A 16,163-nucleotide genomic window follows, 5' to 3' on the forward strand; every position below is an offset into this window, starting at 1 on the left:
GCATGCTTGATCACTTATACTAAGCCTAATTTGGCTTAGTGTTGGCCAATGAACTGACCAAGATTTATTTAACTGGCACACAGTCCTAGTTAAGTCATTTCTTGGATATGAGAATTCTCCTATTACAGGCATTTCCCTTCTTTTTAGGGTACTTTCAAAAGGGCAGCCTCATTTGGATGTGCTTGTGCGAAAGTGCGCACACATGCCTGTGGGGGAGATCGTGACCTTGGGCACGAGTAAATCACGCTCATCAAGGTTCCCCTTTATACTTGCTCTTGCTGTCTTGGAAGTTGCTCATCATCAATCTATTTAGCTAAAATGACACAGAGACGAAGAAAACATTTCCATTAACCTAGAGAAGGGCCATGATGGATAAGCAACCAAAGACCTATATTTTTAAAATCAGGGTTACCATTGCTAACCATTAAAGATTGCTTGTTTGTATTTGAAATAGATTGCCTGGCAATAATATTTAGGAACACAAACCCCCACCTGTCCCAGAATTGTTCATGTGTGAACGTTCGATGACCTGCTGAGATTGAGGTAGGGGTGTGTGCACGCTCGCGCGCACACACACACACACACACACACACTCTTCTGTAAGCTTCATTGCCTGTAATAAAAAACCCCTTTGGTTATCACTTTCTACCATGCTTGTTTTTGTTTAGGCTAGAGTCAATGTTAATAAAGGAAATGGACTCTGCCAATCTCCAGCTTTTCTGATGAGTCTTTCATAATTTTTCCCAGCACAGCAAGAGATACATGGAAGTTCAGGGTTGCTGCTGATATTGTGCAACAGTGAATGGGACTGAGAGGGGCAGTGGAATCTCAAATCCACTCCAATAACAGTTTAGTTATCATACCAGTATAAATTATGCCTCATTTGTACAATGTTATGCTGTGTAAGGAAGGGCAAGGATCACAGGAAATCTTAACCTGCCTGCTCTCTAGCCCCCAAGATTTCAACATGAATTGCCCACACTGCCTCAGGTTTAAATTCACAACCATAAAGGCTGGAATCTTGCCGATATTTTAATTTTTTGAAGCAAAATGTGAAAAGTAAAGCCATAAATCTTAGAATGTCAAATTATATTCCCATACCTGAACCCGTGTGCCCTGTGCTCTAAAACCAGACCCCAGACCTGCTTGGCTTCAGCAAGGCTTGTGCATCACGTGTCTTCAGTATGTAGTCCTGGTGTGTGCACATGTGTGCCTTGCATGTGCACAGTGGCTGCACCAAAATATCTTGAAAAGCACTGCTCTTAAAGCTGCTCCGTCACATTGAGATTTTTCCTTTGTACTCTTCTCTTTGGACATTGTAAGAATCGGCACTTTAACAGCATGGAACCCCTTTTGCTCTCCCAGGAGGGCTCTTAGAAATACTGTAAGGTAAAACCAGCTTAGAAACAGCAAGGGTTTTTGCCAAGTAACAAAACCCTGACTAATCGTTGCCGTTTTGGAAACCAGCAGGGAGTAGGAGTGGACAGGGTGAGAGCGACAGATTCACAGAAGTGGAATGGGCTGTCAGTCTGGACTCCCGCGCAACACACACAAAAGTATTTGACTACCAAAGTCCTGTGCAAACATGAATCTGCCATTATCAATAATGGAGCAAATCGCATAAAGGTTACTGTCAAATAGTGTCTGCGTAATTCCGCCTTTTATGTTCTCAGATGAGTCCTGTATACTTTCAAGCATTTATTACAATGTATAAAGGGGAGGCGTTTTAATATGCTGGCTACAGTTGTGTGACTGTTTTGTTTCCAAATACTTTAATCGCATACTGTCAAAATATATGGCTTTCTCCTTTCATCTCAGCTCTGCAGAAAAGAAAGCAATTATTTAATCTCTTTAATTCTTCGAATTTCATCTTCCTCATGATTCCCCTTATTTTGTAACAATTCCCGTTCTTTGCTTAAGCTCGGATTGCAGTCATTCCAATGACGTTATTCGTTGATTTTTCCTGGTTGGAGAGACGAGGGCGGTGAGGGAGGGAGACTTGGCAAAAGGTGGTTCAATGAGTTACACCAGTAGTTTTGAGCTTGGCTTTTCCTCTGTATGCAAAGACAGACTGGTGGATTGAGCGGATGAGGCCAATAGTGGGTCCAATGGTCAAGAAGGTGATTACTTCACATGCTGTAGAGGGAAATGAGGGGCAGATGGGGCTCATCAAGCTGGGAAGGGAGCCCTTTTGGAGAATGAAAACTCTGATCCTAAACCTCCATTGCCTTGCCAGATATCTTCAGGAGAAGTAAAGTTGTTGTTGTTTAGTCGTTTAGTCGTGTCCGGCTCTTTGTGACCCCATGGACCAGAGCTCGCCAGGCACTCCTATCTTCCACTGCCTCCCACAGTTTGGTCAAACTCATGCTGGTAGCTTTGAGAACACTGTCCAACCATCTTGTCCTCTGTCATCCCCTTCTCCTTGTACCCTCAATCTTCCCCAACATCAGGGTCTTTTCCAAAGAGTCTTCTCTTCTCTTGAGGTAGCCAAAGTATTGGAGCCTCAGCTTCACGATCTGTCCTTCCAGTGAGCACTCAGGGCTGATTTCCTTAAGAATGGAGAGGTTTGATCTTCTTGCAGTCCATGGGACTCTCAAGAGTCTCCTCCAGCACCATAATTCAAAAGCATCAATTCTTCGGCGATCATCCTTCTTTATGGTCCAGCTCTCACTTCCATACATTGCTACTGGGGAAACCATAGCTTTAACTATACGGACCTTTGTTGGGAAGGTGATGTCTCTGCTTTTTAAGATGCTGTCTAAAGGCTAAGGAGTAAATCTGGAGTAGATTCCCTAAGGCATTTGGGTGGCACCTTCCAGCAGCCAAGCTGGTGCCAAAGGTATTGCTCTGCTTTCATTTGGACTACATCAGCATAGCCAAGAAGGGGGTCCTGTCATCTGGGCAGCCCAAGACCTCCATACACACTGCCGGTTGAGAATGTGTAGGAAATGGAAGACCCATGAGAACCCTGGTGGAGGTATACCATCATGAGAATTTAGCTAGAATTAAGCCAGAAGCAGTGATAGATTTCAAGGCAGGTCAGTTGGGTAGGTTAAGAGGAACCTGTGAACTTGCAGATGATGCTGGACTCCCATTCATCTGAGTCAATGGCCAATAATCAAGGATGATGGGAGTTGTAGTTCAACAACATCTGTTCCCTGTCCCTGGACTAGACTATCTACTTCAGGGGTTGGAAAACTTTTCCAGCCGGAGGGCCACATTTCCTTCTAGGTGATCTGCCTGGGGCCGCATCCCACCAGCAGTGAGTGATATCAGAAACAAAAGTGGGCAGAGTACCAAATATTAAATTTACCCGGCTACAGTAGGCTTGTTTCTACACAGACTCATGTTTTTATCCTACATCCAGGCAAGGATTATATTATCAGAGTTGAAGGACACAGTCTAGTCAGGGATAAACGCTCAAGGACAGCGCAAAGCAGGGGTGGGAAGGGGTGTGGGCTGTGGAGAGTTTGGAGGGCCAGATTGAGAGACTACTTCTCTCACCCTCATCCACCCCAGCCTGAGGTTTCTCATCCCTGGTCTTCTGAGCTTCTTCCAGATTTCGGGAAGTCATGGAAGGCCTTCTCAAAAGAGGTATACATCCACCCCCCCCCCAAGAACAGGTGTGGATATTTCTCTTTTGCCATGCATTTTAATTTGTGCGAAGCGTTGATCTGCTGCATGTTTTTACCTGTGGCCCCATATAATTTCCTTTTATTGTATACGTTAGTGTTTTATGCTGTTTACCCAGGAATCTGTTGGGCATGGGGCGGAATGCAAATATTTAAAATAAATACACTAACGAGAAATATTTGCATATCCAGTGGCACTGGGCTCGTTCTGAAGAAGGGTGGCAGACTGAAAAAGATCGCCATGGTTGAGTGCTGTGCCCTGCCCCCAACTTTCTAATCTCCAGTCCTTTCGCTTCAATGAAGGGAAGCAGAAGTCAATGGTGTTTATGTGAGCTGTCTTCTGCCCTCGAAAGACCTGTTCACTCCTGCGTGATTTATCGTGCACTGCATAACAATGCCAACAACGTCAACTAGGCACCCAAATTCTTTCATTAGGCTGTAATTCTGTGTTGTGGCTGTTAAGTTTCAGAATACCATAAATGGAGAAGGACAAGCTTCTCAGTGAAGCATTCTGGCCCATTTGGGTGGACATACATGGACTTCAGCAAAGTCCTCTTTTGTTAGGACACTGGCATTAGTTTGGTGAGTAAAGTAAACTCCAACTGGACTTTTTACCCATATTTATACCCAAGAAACATACTGCTGAGAACAAGTAAGAGAGAGAACCATCACTTCACCTTTGTTACTAACTCTTAGGCAAATTCTGTGGCTGTTGGCATACATTTTGGTGAAGGAGTGTTAGAATTAGATGCCGACTGTAAAGCCCCAAACACATTTTTCCACTTATGCTGATGATGATCTTTGTAGTCGGCTGATAACTTCATTTATCTTGACATTATCTCCAAGTGGCCCACTTTTCCGCCTGGTTCCAGAAGTTTCTCTTGCCTGTTTTCAGAAGCTTCTTGCTCCATTTCTTTGGCCTGCTATTCCTTCCTTTCAAGTTCCTGGGCAGCCTTTTCACTGATGGACAACAGTGGAATAATGTTCCATTATCTAGGATGGACCACATTTCTCTCTCTCGCTCTCTCCCCCCCCCCCTCTCTCTCTCTATATATATATATATTCAGTGTACTTGCACAGCCTCCAATGTCTTTTGGCTCCTATTTGTGTTTGCAGAGCTCTTGTGAAAGCAGGCGAGACAGTGAGAATTTCCTGGAGGCCACCCAGCGACTGGGGCAGTAACGGGTGTGGTGGGTTTGGGCTCTCATATATCTTAGCTGCTGCCCAAAATATCTCCTTGGAGGCCTGCTTAATGGGTAAGGGATTACTTAGGTTCAATTCGTTGAATTTCCCTGTTCTTCCCAAAACGGTCTATAAATTAACACCTTGGCTGGAGTGATGCCTAAAAGCTTGGGGGAACTTCATAATGCAGCGTTGGATGATAAACCCTGGATCGTTTAAAACGTCAGCTGTGCCAAGGGGGGAAAATCGGAGAGGCAGAGCTTTTAACTCACTTGGCACCATCGCAATGAGTTTTATGTAGCGTGGGATTGCCATCTTGGTAGACTGGCAGATGTAGGAAAGGACCACAGATCCAGCAGTAGAGCATTTGCTTTGTATGAGGAAAGTCCTGGCTTCAATCGCTTTGCATGGTTTGAAACAGCCTCCCCACTCTCTTCAGAGGAGCTGAGAGCAGTTGCAGAACATATGCCTGCGCTGCCCAGAGCAGGCTCGCTCCTGAGGGTGCCCTTCCAGGCGTAGGATAGCTGCTCAGGTGCCTGGAGCAGTGCGCACGCCCTGCAGCCGGGGGCAGAGGCAGCCACCCATGGCGGACATTGGGCACACCACACACCTGTGACTCCCAAGCCTCCCCCAAGCTGTCAAAATGAAGGGGGAAGAGGGAATGGCGTCAGCAAAGCGGCACAACTCCCCACTTACCCTGAAGGCTCAGGGTAGGCTTGGGAGTCATGGGCAGGCAGTGTGACAAATGTCACCCTCTCAGTGAGGGCACCCAGGAGGGTCTGCCTCCACTGCCCCCCTGTGGCGATCACACAGGGCCCCCCGGACGTTTAACGGTCTATTGATCCCTGTGCCACCACTGTGCTCGCTTCCCCGCTGCCACCAACCAGTTACTCTCTGGTAAAGCAATGAGCCCAGTCAGTTGTTAAAGGTGAACCAAAAAAACCAAGTTTATTTTACAAGCATTAACAAGTTTATGGTTTCTCAGATAATATTCCTGTCAGTATCTTAACTTTAGTTTCTTTACTGGCTTATACAGCGGTACCTCAGGTTACATATGCTTCAGGTTACATATGCTTCAGGTTACAGACTCCGCTAACCCAGAAATAGTGCTTCAGGTTAAGAACTTTGCTTCAGGATGAGAACAGAAATTGTGCTCCAGCGGCGCGGCAGCAGCAGGAGGCCCCATTAGCTAAAGTGGTGCTTCAGGTTAAGAACAGTTTCAGGTTAAGAACGGACCTCCGGAATGAATTAAGTTCTTAACCCGAGGTACCACTGTACCTTCCTAATACCTTCTGACTGATTATCTCAACTGTTTGACTGATTCCTCTTAACAAATTCTCTCACTCTCTCACAGCAGACTAGCCCAAGCCACAGACTTATCTTCCCTCTCTCTCCTAACTCCAGACTGTCTTCTCAACCACCCTAACTCTAACTCCTCCAAAAACCCTCTGTGCTTAAACCTTATACACAGTTAACTCCGCCCCTTGGGTTCCCATTGGTTAGTCATTTTTACAATTAGTTAACCCTTTCCTTATGAACCCAGTATGATGTCACACACCTAGGAGGGCAAACGCCACCCCCCCCTTCCTACACCCCTGGCTGAGAGCCTGCTTGAAAGGACACATGACGAAGCTGCGGAGGGGATTTTGACAGCTGGGCTTACCCCGCCCACCTTTCAGTCATGCAACATCATTATGGCCGTATTGACAGGTGGGTTCTCCTGCCCACCTGTCAAATTCAGCCTGCGATTCGGATCCTGATAAGGATTTGGCGTGTGGATCCTGAGCTAGATCAGGGGTCAGCAAACTTTTTCAGCAGGGGGCCGGTTCACTGTCCCTCAGACCCTATATTTTGAAGGGGGGGGGGGATGAACGAATTCCTATGCCCTACAAATAACCCAGAGATGCATTTTAAATAAAAGGACATATTCTGCTCATGTAAAAACACCAGACAGGCCCCACAAATAAACCAGAGATGCATTTTAAATAAAAGGACACATTCTACTCATGTAAAAACACGCTGGTTCCCGGACCGTCTGCGGGCCGGATTTAAAAGGTGATAGGGCTGGATCCGGTCCCTGGGCCTTAGTTTGCCTACCCATGAGCTAGATGAACCAAGGGTCTGAAACCTTGGTGGATGGATGGAATAAGGTTGTGTGTTTGTGCCTCTGTGGCCTTCTCTGGTGGATAAATAGGTCTTGATAAAGATCTCATCTCTAAAGGGTCACCCAGGGAGCAGTTCAAGCTGGGACAGCCACTCGACTTACATAAACCTTTATGGAGGCAGAGGGGGTAACTTGAGCAGGCATTGCTCCATCAAGAAGCAACAGCAGCTTAGAGAAATCTCTCACTTTGCTGTTAGCATCTGCCAAGAGAGTTGATTACTTTCCCCCCATGACAGTGGGAAAATGTGACGGCCCCTCCAGACGTTCTTTTTTTATTGGGTATTTGTGATGGCTTGTTTTCATGATGTTCGTGGGGTGGTTAAACGCAGTCCTGCTTTGAACACTATTTGTGCCTGCAAAAGTTTTGGGGTGTTTGCCATGGGTGCGTGTCCCATAATTTCCTTGTGCCAACTTCTATGATCCTCACATGTCCTGCATATTTGTTTTATTGCTGGTGAAGCTGTTCTAACACTTCCTCTTGCGTAACGGTAGGTGTTACATAAGCAGAAGAAGGAGATGTAAACATACGAGTTACATAAAGATAATGGCCTAAATGTGCAAATTAAATAAGAGAGTCACATACATCAAATGGTTTTGATGGTTTTACTTGTTACGGTGCCATAAATATAGCTGAGTTGCCGTTATTAAGCTATTCAGCGCCCCTGCCGACATAATGTACATAATTGCTTAAACCACTAATTGTATGGCATTATTTCTGCCTTGGCAGTCTGAGCTCTGTGTAGCTTATGAGCTACACAATCATTATCGTATTTTTTTTAACCACCTCATGATTTGGGTAAGGGTATTGTGAGGCAGTAATAGAAAGGGAACACACAAAAAGCCTTAATTGCGCCTGCTGTGACATTATGGTTCTTGTGTACATTCCCAGCTTTATTTTTTTACACTTTGCTCCAATGTGCTGTGAGGTTCCTGTTGGACTCTCATCACTACAGATTTGTGCTTGCTTTTTTTTTAACCATTGACTTACAGCAGGAGGTTGGGTTTTTCATTCATTGGGTATGGGGGATGGAACTGCTGACTCACTATTTGCTGTGAATTCATGGCACTGTATCATTTTGTTTTATTTTTTAAAAAACCAACCCCAGCCTGCCTGCCTGCTGCAAATGAGCTGGGAAGATTTCTCTGCCCCTTACCCATGTTTCCCCCCCCCCTTTTACTTTGTTTCTCTAGGTTGCAAAGTGCAAACAAGAAGGATCTTCTCCAGCATGCTTGGTGCCGCAGCCAAGACTGTCAGATGGAATTCCCTGCGTTAGGGTCCATTTAACGGACAGTTTGTGCTCGGAGGAGATGGATTTAGCTGACGAAATCTCCTTTATAAGCAGTGCTGCATTCTTCACCAGGTTAGTGTTCCTTTTTTCTCCTCCATATACAATGTGTAGCTTGCAAATTCAACGTTTCAGACCATTGGTGTGCTAGCTGGTTGCACAAAGCAGATTTACAGCATTGCAGCAGAGCCTGTGAACGCTGGGGAAATTTTTAAGCATGGAGCAGCTAGCTTCGTCCGCATTAAATCAGGCCTCTGCTGTGTATTATCCTATTGAAAAAAGGATGCTGTGCTTACATGCATGCCTAAAACTCTGGAATGCTAACGGGAGCCTGGGAGAAAGATGCCTTAAAGATGACTGTCATCAAAGTTAATAGGTTTGGTAGGAGAGTGAGATGCACTCTAAAGCCATTTCTGCGACTAATTAGATTTAAGTGTGTGTGTGTGTTTAAAATAAAAGGCAGCCCTTTTCAGGGCTTCTGTTTGCAAAAAAGCAAGACTAGCTTAAAAGAATGCTTCTGTTTCTTAGACGTCATTCTCACAAAACAAAACTGGGTTGGAGCTCACTTGTTTTCCGGATTTGTTACGGTACTTTTTAACACTAGCTTGAAAATGTTGCTGTTCTCTAGCCACTGCTGGCCAGCCTTGGATTCACTAGCTCAAACAATGCCCTGTGCCTCTCTTGGAGGCGGAATCCTATGTCCACCAAGAGGGGCAGTACCATATAGCCCTATCCCGATAGCCCTACAAAACCCATAATGCAAAGTGCCCTGCCCTTCTCTGAAGGGATGGGTGTGTGAAGAGTTGGTAGATGCAAGAAGCTAAAGAGACAGGCAAAGTCTAAATCAGAATGCTGTTCGGGAAGAGACCCTGGCCTGACCTGGAAGCATTTATAGCTAGGCTGAATCAAGGAGAACCAATGGGTTGCTTGGGGTTGGAGGCAGAAGAGAACAGAATTGCCCTTTTCTCCCACTGCTTGGTAGCCTTGAGGGGCTTGCATGAGGAGCACCAGCCCTAAGGGCTAGTTGGTTCCTGGTTAGTAATAATAATAATAATAATAACAATAATAATAATAATAATACATTTTTATTTATACCCCGCCCATCTGGCTGGGTTTCCCCAGCCACTCTGGGCAGCTTCCAACAAAACACTAAAATACAATAACCTATCAAACATTAAAAGCTTCCCTAAACAGGGCTGCCTTCAGGTGTTTTCTAAAAGTTTGGTAGTTATTTTTCTCTTAAACATCTGGTGGGAGGGCGTTCCACAGGGCGGGTGCCACTACCGAGAAGGCCCTCTGCCTGGTTCCCTGTAACTTGGCTTCTCGCAGCGAGGGAACCGCCAGAAGGCCCTCGGAGCTGGACCTCAGTGTCTGGGCAGAACGATGGAGGTGGAGACGTTCCTTCAGGTATACTGGACCGAGGCCGTTTAGGGCTTTAAAGGTCAGCACCAACACTTTGAATTGTGCTTGGAAATGTACTGGGAGCCAGTGTAGGTCTTTCAAGACTGGTGTTATATGGTCCCTGCAGCCACTCCCAGTCACTAGTCTAGCTGCCGCATTCTGGATTAGTTGTAGCTTCCGGGTCACCTTCAAAGATAGCCCCACGTAGAGTGCATTGCAGTAGTCCTGTAATTGATCTCCAGTAATTGTGTGGAAAAGCTAGCCTACTCTACAAAGGTAAAACGTTCACCCATTGCATTGTCCTCTTTTGCCTCTGACCAGCCACTAAGCATGTTGCCCTGGAATGTTGGTCAGAGGAGAATGCAGCCCACAGTTGTTGTTGTTGTTTTGTTTTAGAAAAGTTTTTTCCGCCCCTGAGGTAGAATGAGATGGGCGCTGGGGCAGAACAGCAGGCTGTTGGAGGTGTGGCCCCATCAGCACTCTTTATCATACAGTTTTAAAGTCATGGCGTCCCTCAAAGAATCCTGGGAACTGTAGTTTGTTAAGGGTGTTGAGAGTTGTTAAGAGACTACTATTCCCCTCACAGAGCTACATTTCCCAGAGTTCCCTGGGAAGGGAGAATTATTGTTAAATCATTCTTGTGTATGTCTGGTGTGGATATGGCAGCTTCTTCATTTGTATTTTCATTTGTGTTTGGGCTAACACAGAGATGCAATTCAGGAATCTCAGGACAGGAATAAGTAGGAATCTGTTTTTAAGCCGCCCCCTCAGCCGGTTCCAAGTGGCTGCCACCTTGAAATAAATATATCACAATGGTCCCTCCTCAGCTTTACGGGAATCCCTTTCAGAAGATCTCAAAGCCATGAAAAAAATCCCCTATAGCAATTCCAGGAGCAGTTTCCTTGACTCCTCAGTTTTGTTTTGCTTTGAACTGTGTTTGCTTTGAACAATTTCGTTTTGCTTTGAACAGACTATTTTCCTTATTTTTATTTTTTTAAAGACATTGCCCTGTGAGTAAAACTTGACTAGGCCAGAAGCTACTCCCTTTGCTTATTTGACTTCTGTGAGGCTAGAGGGGAAAGTCTGGAAACAGGGAAATGGATGTGTTGAATGCCTAAAGTGTCAGCCCTTTGTACTATCCAGATCAAGCCACCTGTTGTGACATTGCTTCCGCCTTCCACCCTCGTTCTGTGCTGCGATGCACCAGGGCAAAGCATTGTAGAGAACCCAAGACTGTTGACAGGGTTCAGCACCATGAATTGCAAACCCCCAGTGGACAGCTCCCTTCCCCTGCCCACTCCATGTTCTTTAATACCAGCCTCTGCACCTATCTTCCTCCAAATAAGAGTTTTTCCTGTGTAGTTGGCTGGGTTTTTTGTTTTTTACACTTGTTAAGAAAGGATTTACAGTATTTATGAATTTGCTGAGAAAGGCAAAGCCTTGCTATCCCAGAGGTCTTTAGCATTCCCCTTGGTCTGTTTTCCTATCCACCCCCCAGCTAACCATCAACTCTTCTGCCCTCATTCCTGCTGCTTGTTTCGTTTCTTGTCTCTTGGCTAGACTAGGCACTTTGTCCCAGGTGAAGCTGAGGTGAAGGGACCTTGTGTGTGCATTAAGAGAGGAATGTGGACACCTTCCACTTTTTTACTTGTCCGTGGCTGTCATGGGACTCTCAGGTGCCATTGGCAAACATATGTATTTACTTATTTGGAGTAATCCATTTTCTTGTTTCGCCCAAGCATGGGGAATCCGCAGCTTGAGGACCTAATATGCTCCATGGGGGAGCCTGGAGGGAGAGAAGGAAGGTGTGGGTGGGGAAAGCTGCTGGGAAACTGGGTAAAGTTGATGGTGTGAAGAAAGGAGCAAGAGAAGCCCTTGACAAGGAAAGGAAGGGCCATGGTTCAGTGGTAGAACATCTGTTTTGCATGCAAGTCGCTGGTTCGGTCCCCAGTATCTCCAGATTGGCTGGGAGAACTCCCCATCCAAAACAGCTTCTGCCAATAGGGCATGTCATTTTAGGGAGTGAAACTTAATTTTTGCAAATATCTTCCATGAGGAGTCTTAAAAAAATATGTTTTGGGGGTGTGAGGAATTTTTGTTTTTGTAACTGATAAGTCTACGTTTGATGAAGAAGCATGCAAACTGCTTTTGGAAAACCAAAGAATTTTAATTTTCTCTCTGAAAATGTCAGGCGATGCTAAATAATAATAATAATAAATATTAATATATGATATAACTGCAAGTACTTGGCAATTGTTTTAATGATTTCTGTGCAATTTTATGCCCATTTTGCTTACCCAGCAAGACTAAATAATATCAATTTAGCCAAAATATATTTTGAATTCTCAAAGTCATTTTTAGCACCCATCATTTTGGGAATTTGAAAGCTGAAAAATTCAACATGCTCTGTTGATCGCTGGACAGGTAGCGAAGTATAGGGAGAGAGGGGAGATGCATCCTGTCCACTTTGGGCTGCTCTAGCCTCCCCTATTGCAGGTGCATTGCTGATATTATCCCCAAACAAATGCAACCCTCTGCAGTGGGCAGGAAGGATTCCCCAACTGCTGGTTTAGCCTTTGCACGACATCAAGAAAAAAATACGAAAATGGAAAGTAGTATACCAGCAAATACTAGCTTCAGAAGATGGTTTTTCCTCAGAATCACAATGGAGGCCTCCTCTCATCCTACTGATCACCAGTCCTCCACCACACCAAATACTTTACTCACATGCATCTGCTTTGCAAGTTTTCTTTATAAAATCAAAAGCCCAGCTTTTGGGCTGCTGTTGTTTGTTTTTCCAGTTCTGTGCAATGCAGAGTTTCACTGCTATTGGCAGGTATATTGTGCATTCTTTATAAGACAAAGACTCAGTTGTCATGGTCTGTACTTTTCTGCACTTAGTTTCCCTCTGACCTCACTGCTTACAATCCACCACACACACACCCAAACCATGGATATGCATACCTGTAACAATTCAGATATCTGATGAAGTGGACTGTTGTTTCATGAAAGCTTATGCCAGGGTGGTCCACCATATGGCCCGAGAGCCTCATGTGGCCATCAAGACCTTTTTGGCAGCCCTGTGGGTTAAACCACTGAGCCTAGGGCTTGCTGATCAGAAGGTTGGTGGTTCAAATCCCTGCAGCAGGGTGAGCTCCCGATGCTCGGTCCCTGCTCCTGCTAACCTAGCAGTTCGAAAGCACGCCAAAAAGTGCAAGTAGATAAATAGGTACCGCTCCAGCGGGAAGGTAAACTGTGTTTCCATGCGCTGCTCTGGTTCGCCAGAAGCTGCTTAGTCATGCTGGGCAGATGACCTGGAAGCTGGACGCCGACTCCCTCGGCCACTAGAGCAAGATGAGTGTGCAACCCCAGAGTCGTCCGTGACTGGACCTAACGGTCAGGGGTCCCTTTACCTTTACAGCAACATTTGACACCCCTCTCAGCCCTCATGCTGCCTTCCCAAAGACAGGTAAGTGAGGCGCTGGGCTTTGTGAAGGAGGCATAAGGGCTCTGACAGGGTCCTTCCTCCCAAAGTGTAGTTACCGCTTTGGGAAGGAGAAGGGAGGAATCAAAGTACTCTTGCAGCCCATCTGGTATGAAAAGTTGGACCGCACTGGCTTATGCTATCATAAAATTGTTAGCCTTTAAAGTGCCACAAGGTTCTTAGAAACTAGCTTCCAGGTCATAGCTGCCAAGCTCCCAGTGGTTGATGAGGATGTGGGGCTTATTTTAGACATATATTGTTTGTGGTTTTGCATGGACGCCTCAACATTAAAGTGTATTTATGTTTATGCTTTCAAATACGTTGCAAGTCACTTGGAGACGTCTTTGTAACAAGCGATGAACAAGTCCAATTAATAATAATCCAATCTCAGAGCTGTTGTGTAGCGTTTGCAGTTCTGCTGGAACAGAGTTAAGTGGTAAAGGGTGAGAAAGTAAGCAGGCTCTTATGTTCTTTCGGTGTATTCTGCCAGAGATTTTGCGATTGCAGTACACGCTGCCATGGGTATTTGCCAGGGGAAGTACACTGTGTCACCTTGCGGGTATGCTTGGATGTTTCCAGAGTGAAGCTTTGCTTTTGTGCCAAAGCTGTACTTCTCAGCCTCGCTTATACAGCTTTCTGTTCCAATGGTAAAGGGTTTATTGGGTTCGCAGTCCTCTAGCAACGTCATAAACAAGGTGGAGATGTGGGGGGGGGGGTGTATCTTAATTCCTAGGGATACAGCAACACTCAAACAGTCCTGCCCTTTTCACAGGACAGGGCAATAGGTGCAGTGTTTGAAAATCAGATATATAAACTAATTACCAAATGACACCGTAAACCTAGGCTGCAGTTACCACAGTGAAATGTCTAGCCCCCTTTTTTGTTTTTGCAGTGGGGCTTCTTCTTTGTATTATTATTATTATTATTTTCATTTCTATACCGCTTTATATTTTTAAAAATCTCAAAGCAGTTTACAGCACACTAAAACATCAAATAAAACAATCCTGAATAAAACAAAGTTTCAAGGAAAATATTTCAGACCCTTCTATAAATGACACTGTGCTTTCTCCTTCTTTAATTACCTACTTAATCTGCCCCTGCAGCAGAGGTATGCAAGGAAGCCAGGGTGGTGGTCTGCCTAGGACCTGGGCGACCTCTTAACCCACCTCGCGGGGTCACTGTAGGGATCAACTGAGGAGGGTTGTGAACCATGTACTCCTTAGAGAAACAGGTGGGATATAAATGCAATAAATGAACTCTACTTAAGAAAGCCTGAGGGGCCGGCCAGATGAAGATGTCAGTCACTACCCTGGCACCCAGAGATTTCCGTGTGGTCGCAATTGGGCCTGTGCCAGTCGCAAAACGCACCTGGCGCCTTGGGGATTTCTAACACATCATAGGGCACAGCAGCACAGCTGTCAACTTACAGATTTGAAAATAAGGGACCAGCAGCCTCAAAAATAAGGGATCAGCAGCCAAAATAAGGGATTTTCAGAGCACAGGTATGTTCAATTTCTGAGTCCCTCCGAGCCAAAGGCAGAAAGCCCAGCCAGCAGCCAAACGAAGCCTCAAGCGGTGGTTCCCACAGCGCAGCAAAGGGGATGCAGCAAGGAAAAGCACCATCACCTCTCCGCTGGGAAGCCCTGAGCAAAGGCGACTCCCCAGGCAACGCGGCCGATTTGATCAGCACAAGGCATGCAAGCTCCACCCCCCGGTTGTTCTTAGACTCCTTATTGGGTGAGCAACGCAGCCAAGCAATACAGTTGGAGCCTCCCTCCTCCCTGGCCGGAAGGGAGGGAGGGAGAGGAGCTGCTTCCTTTGAAACCCGAGAAATTTAAGGGACATCATCAATAAGGGACAGCAGCGGGACATGGCATGGGGATAAGGGACTTTCCCGCCAAATAAGGGACGGTTGACAGCTATGCACATCAGTAGGGGCATAAACAGAAGTAGTGGCAGCCATCAGCCATAGGTAAAATGCAATGCAAAGGCATCTTCTGTTTCTGCTGAACAGTCTTGCTCCTGTAGGTCGTGCCCTTATTTTGTAGTTAGCAAATTTCGGATCATCTGAACCTTTTCGTATGTTTTGTGGACTCGGTTTTGCACTATAGGGGGGGAAACTTTCGGGGTGGCGGCGGGAAATAACACTACCAGCTGTGTCTCTCCAGTACTGCAGCAGTCAGACATCCAGAGGAGAAAAACAACAACCTCAGAGCCTATATCACAAGAGTCTTTGTTGCCTGTTCCCTCGAAGAATGTATTTCTCAAAGTTTGGTTATGCAACACCCTTCACAGTGCCAACATCCCACAATGGGATACAGAATGGGACTGATTGCATAGGAGGGTGGAGACAAATGTGCTTTTAAAAAATGAAGTGAGTCAGCTTGGAAAAACTAACACAACAAGGGCCTAAAGCATAGGGAGAGACGGCGAGAGAAGCTATCTCCTCAATTAGATTGGTTCGGGTCACATGATGGTTCCTTATTAACTGGCAGCTTCTCAAGACAACCTACTGAAGCCCTCCAGATCCAACTGAACCACAACTCCCATCACCTCTGACTATTGACTACGCTGGCTGGGACTGATAGGAGATGGAGCCCCCAAACTTTATGGAGGGCCACAGGTTGATGGGTGATGGCGGCAAGCTCTTCTTTCGTCCTCGATTGACTTTGCTTGGGAGCAGCTCCCGAGTGGAAACAATCCCAGCAGGTCTTGCATTTGCGAATTTAAAAGGCACCGAATCCAAGTCAACAATCAGGAGAACATTGGAAGGCTACTGATTGTTCCTGGGCATCAGCGGCTAACTCACACCGGACGTCGTATGTGTTTATTTGAATGCAGGCTTACCAAGGTTGTTGGGCAGACACCTGCTTAAGAATGCCTTGCATAAGAACACAGGATCTTGCATGCTGGATCAGACCAAGGGACCCTGTTCCCACAGAAACCAACCACAGAAACCTGTAAACCGGACCTGAGCACAATGGCCCACCTGTGATTCTTGGCAACTGTGGAGG

The 16,163-nt window shown here is 45.8% G+C and overlaps 1 protein-coding gene across 1 annotated transcript in view; it reads left to right on the forward strand.

The window, feature by feature from the left end:
• Positions 1-16,163, forward strand: part of FAM13A (family with sequence similarity 13 member A) — a gene marked incomplete at its 3' end in the record, with an annotated part of 151,329 nt that overhangs the window by 50,103 nt on the left and 85,063 nt on the right. Inside the window, exon 7 of the mRNA XM_081022232.1 lies at positions 8,170-8,339. Within this exon, the coding sequence (XP_080878358.1) occupies positions 8,170-8,339 (170 nt within the window). The remainder of the gene's footprint in view (positions 1-8,169; positions 8,340-16,163) is intronic.

The sequence above is a fragment of the Podarcis pityusensis genome, assembly GCF_964106645.2.
Source record: "Podarcis pityusensis genome assembly, chromosome: 9".
Taxonomy (NCBI): Eukaryota; Metazoa; Chordata; class Lepidosauria; order Squamata; family Lacertidae; genus Podarcis; species Podarcis pityusensis.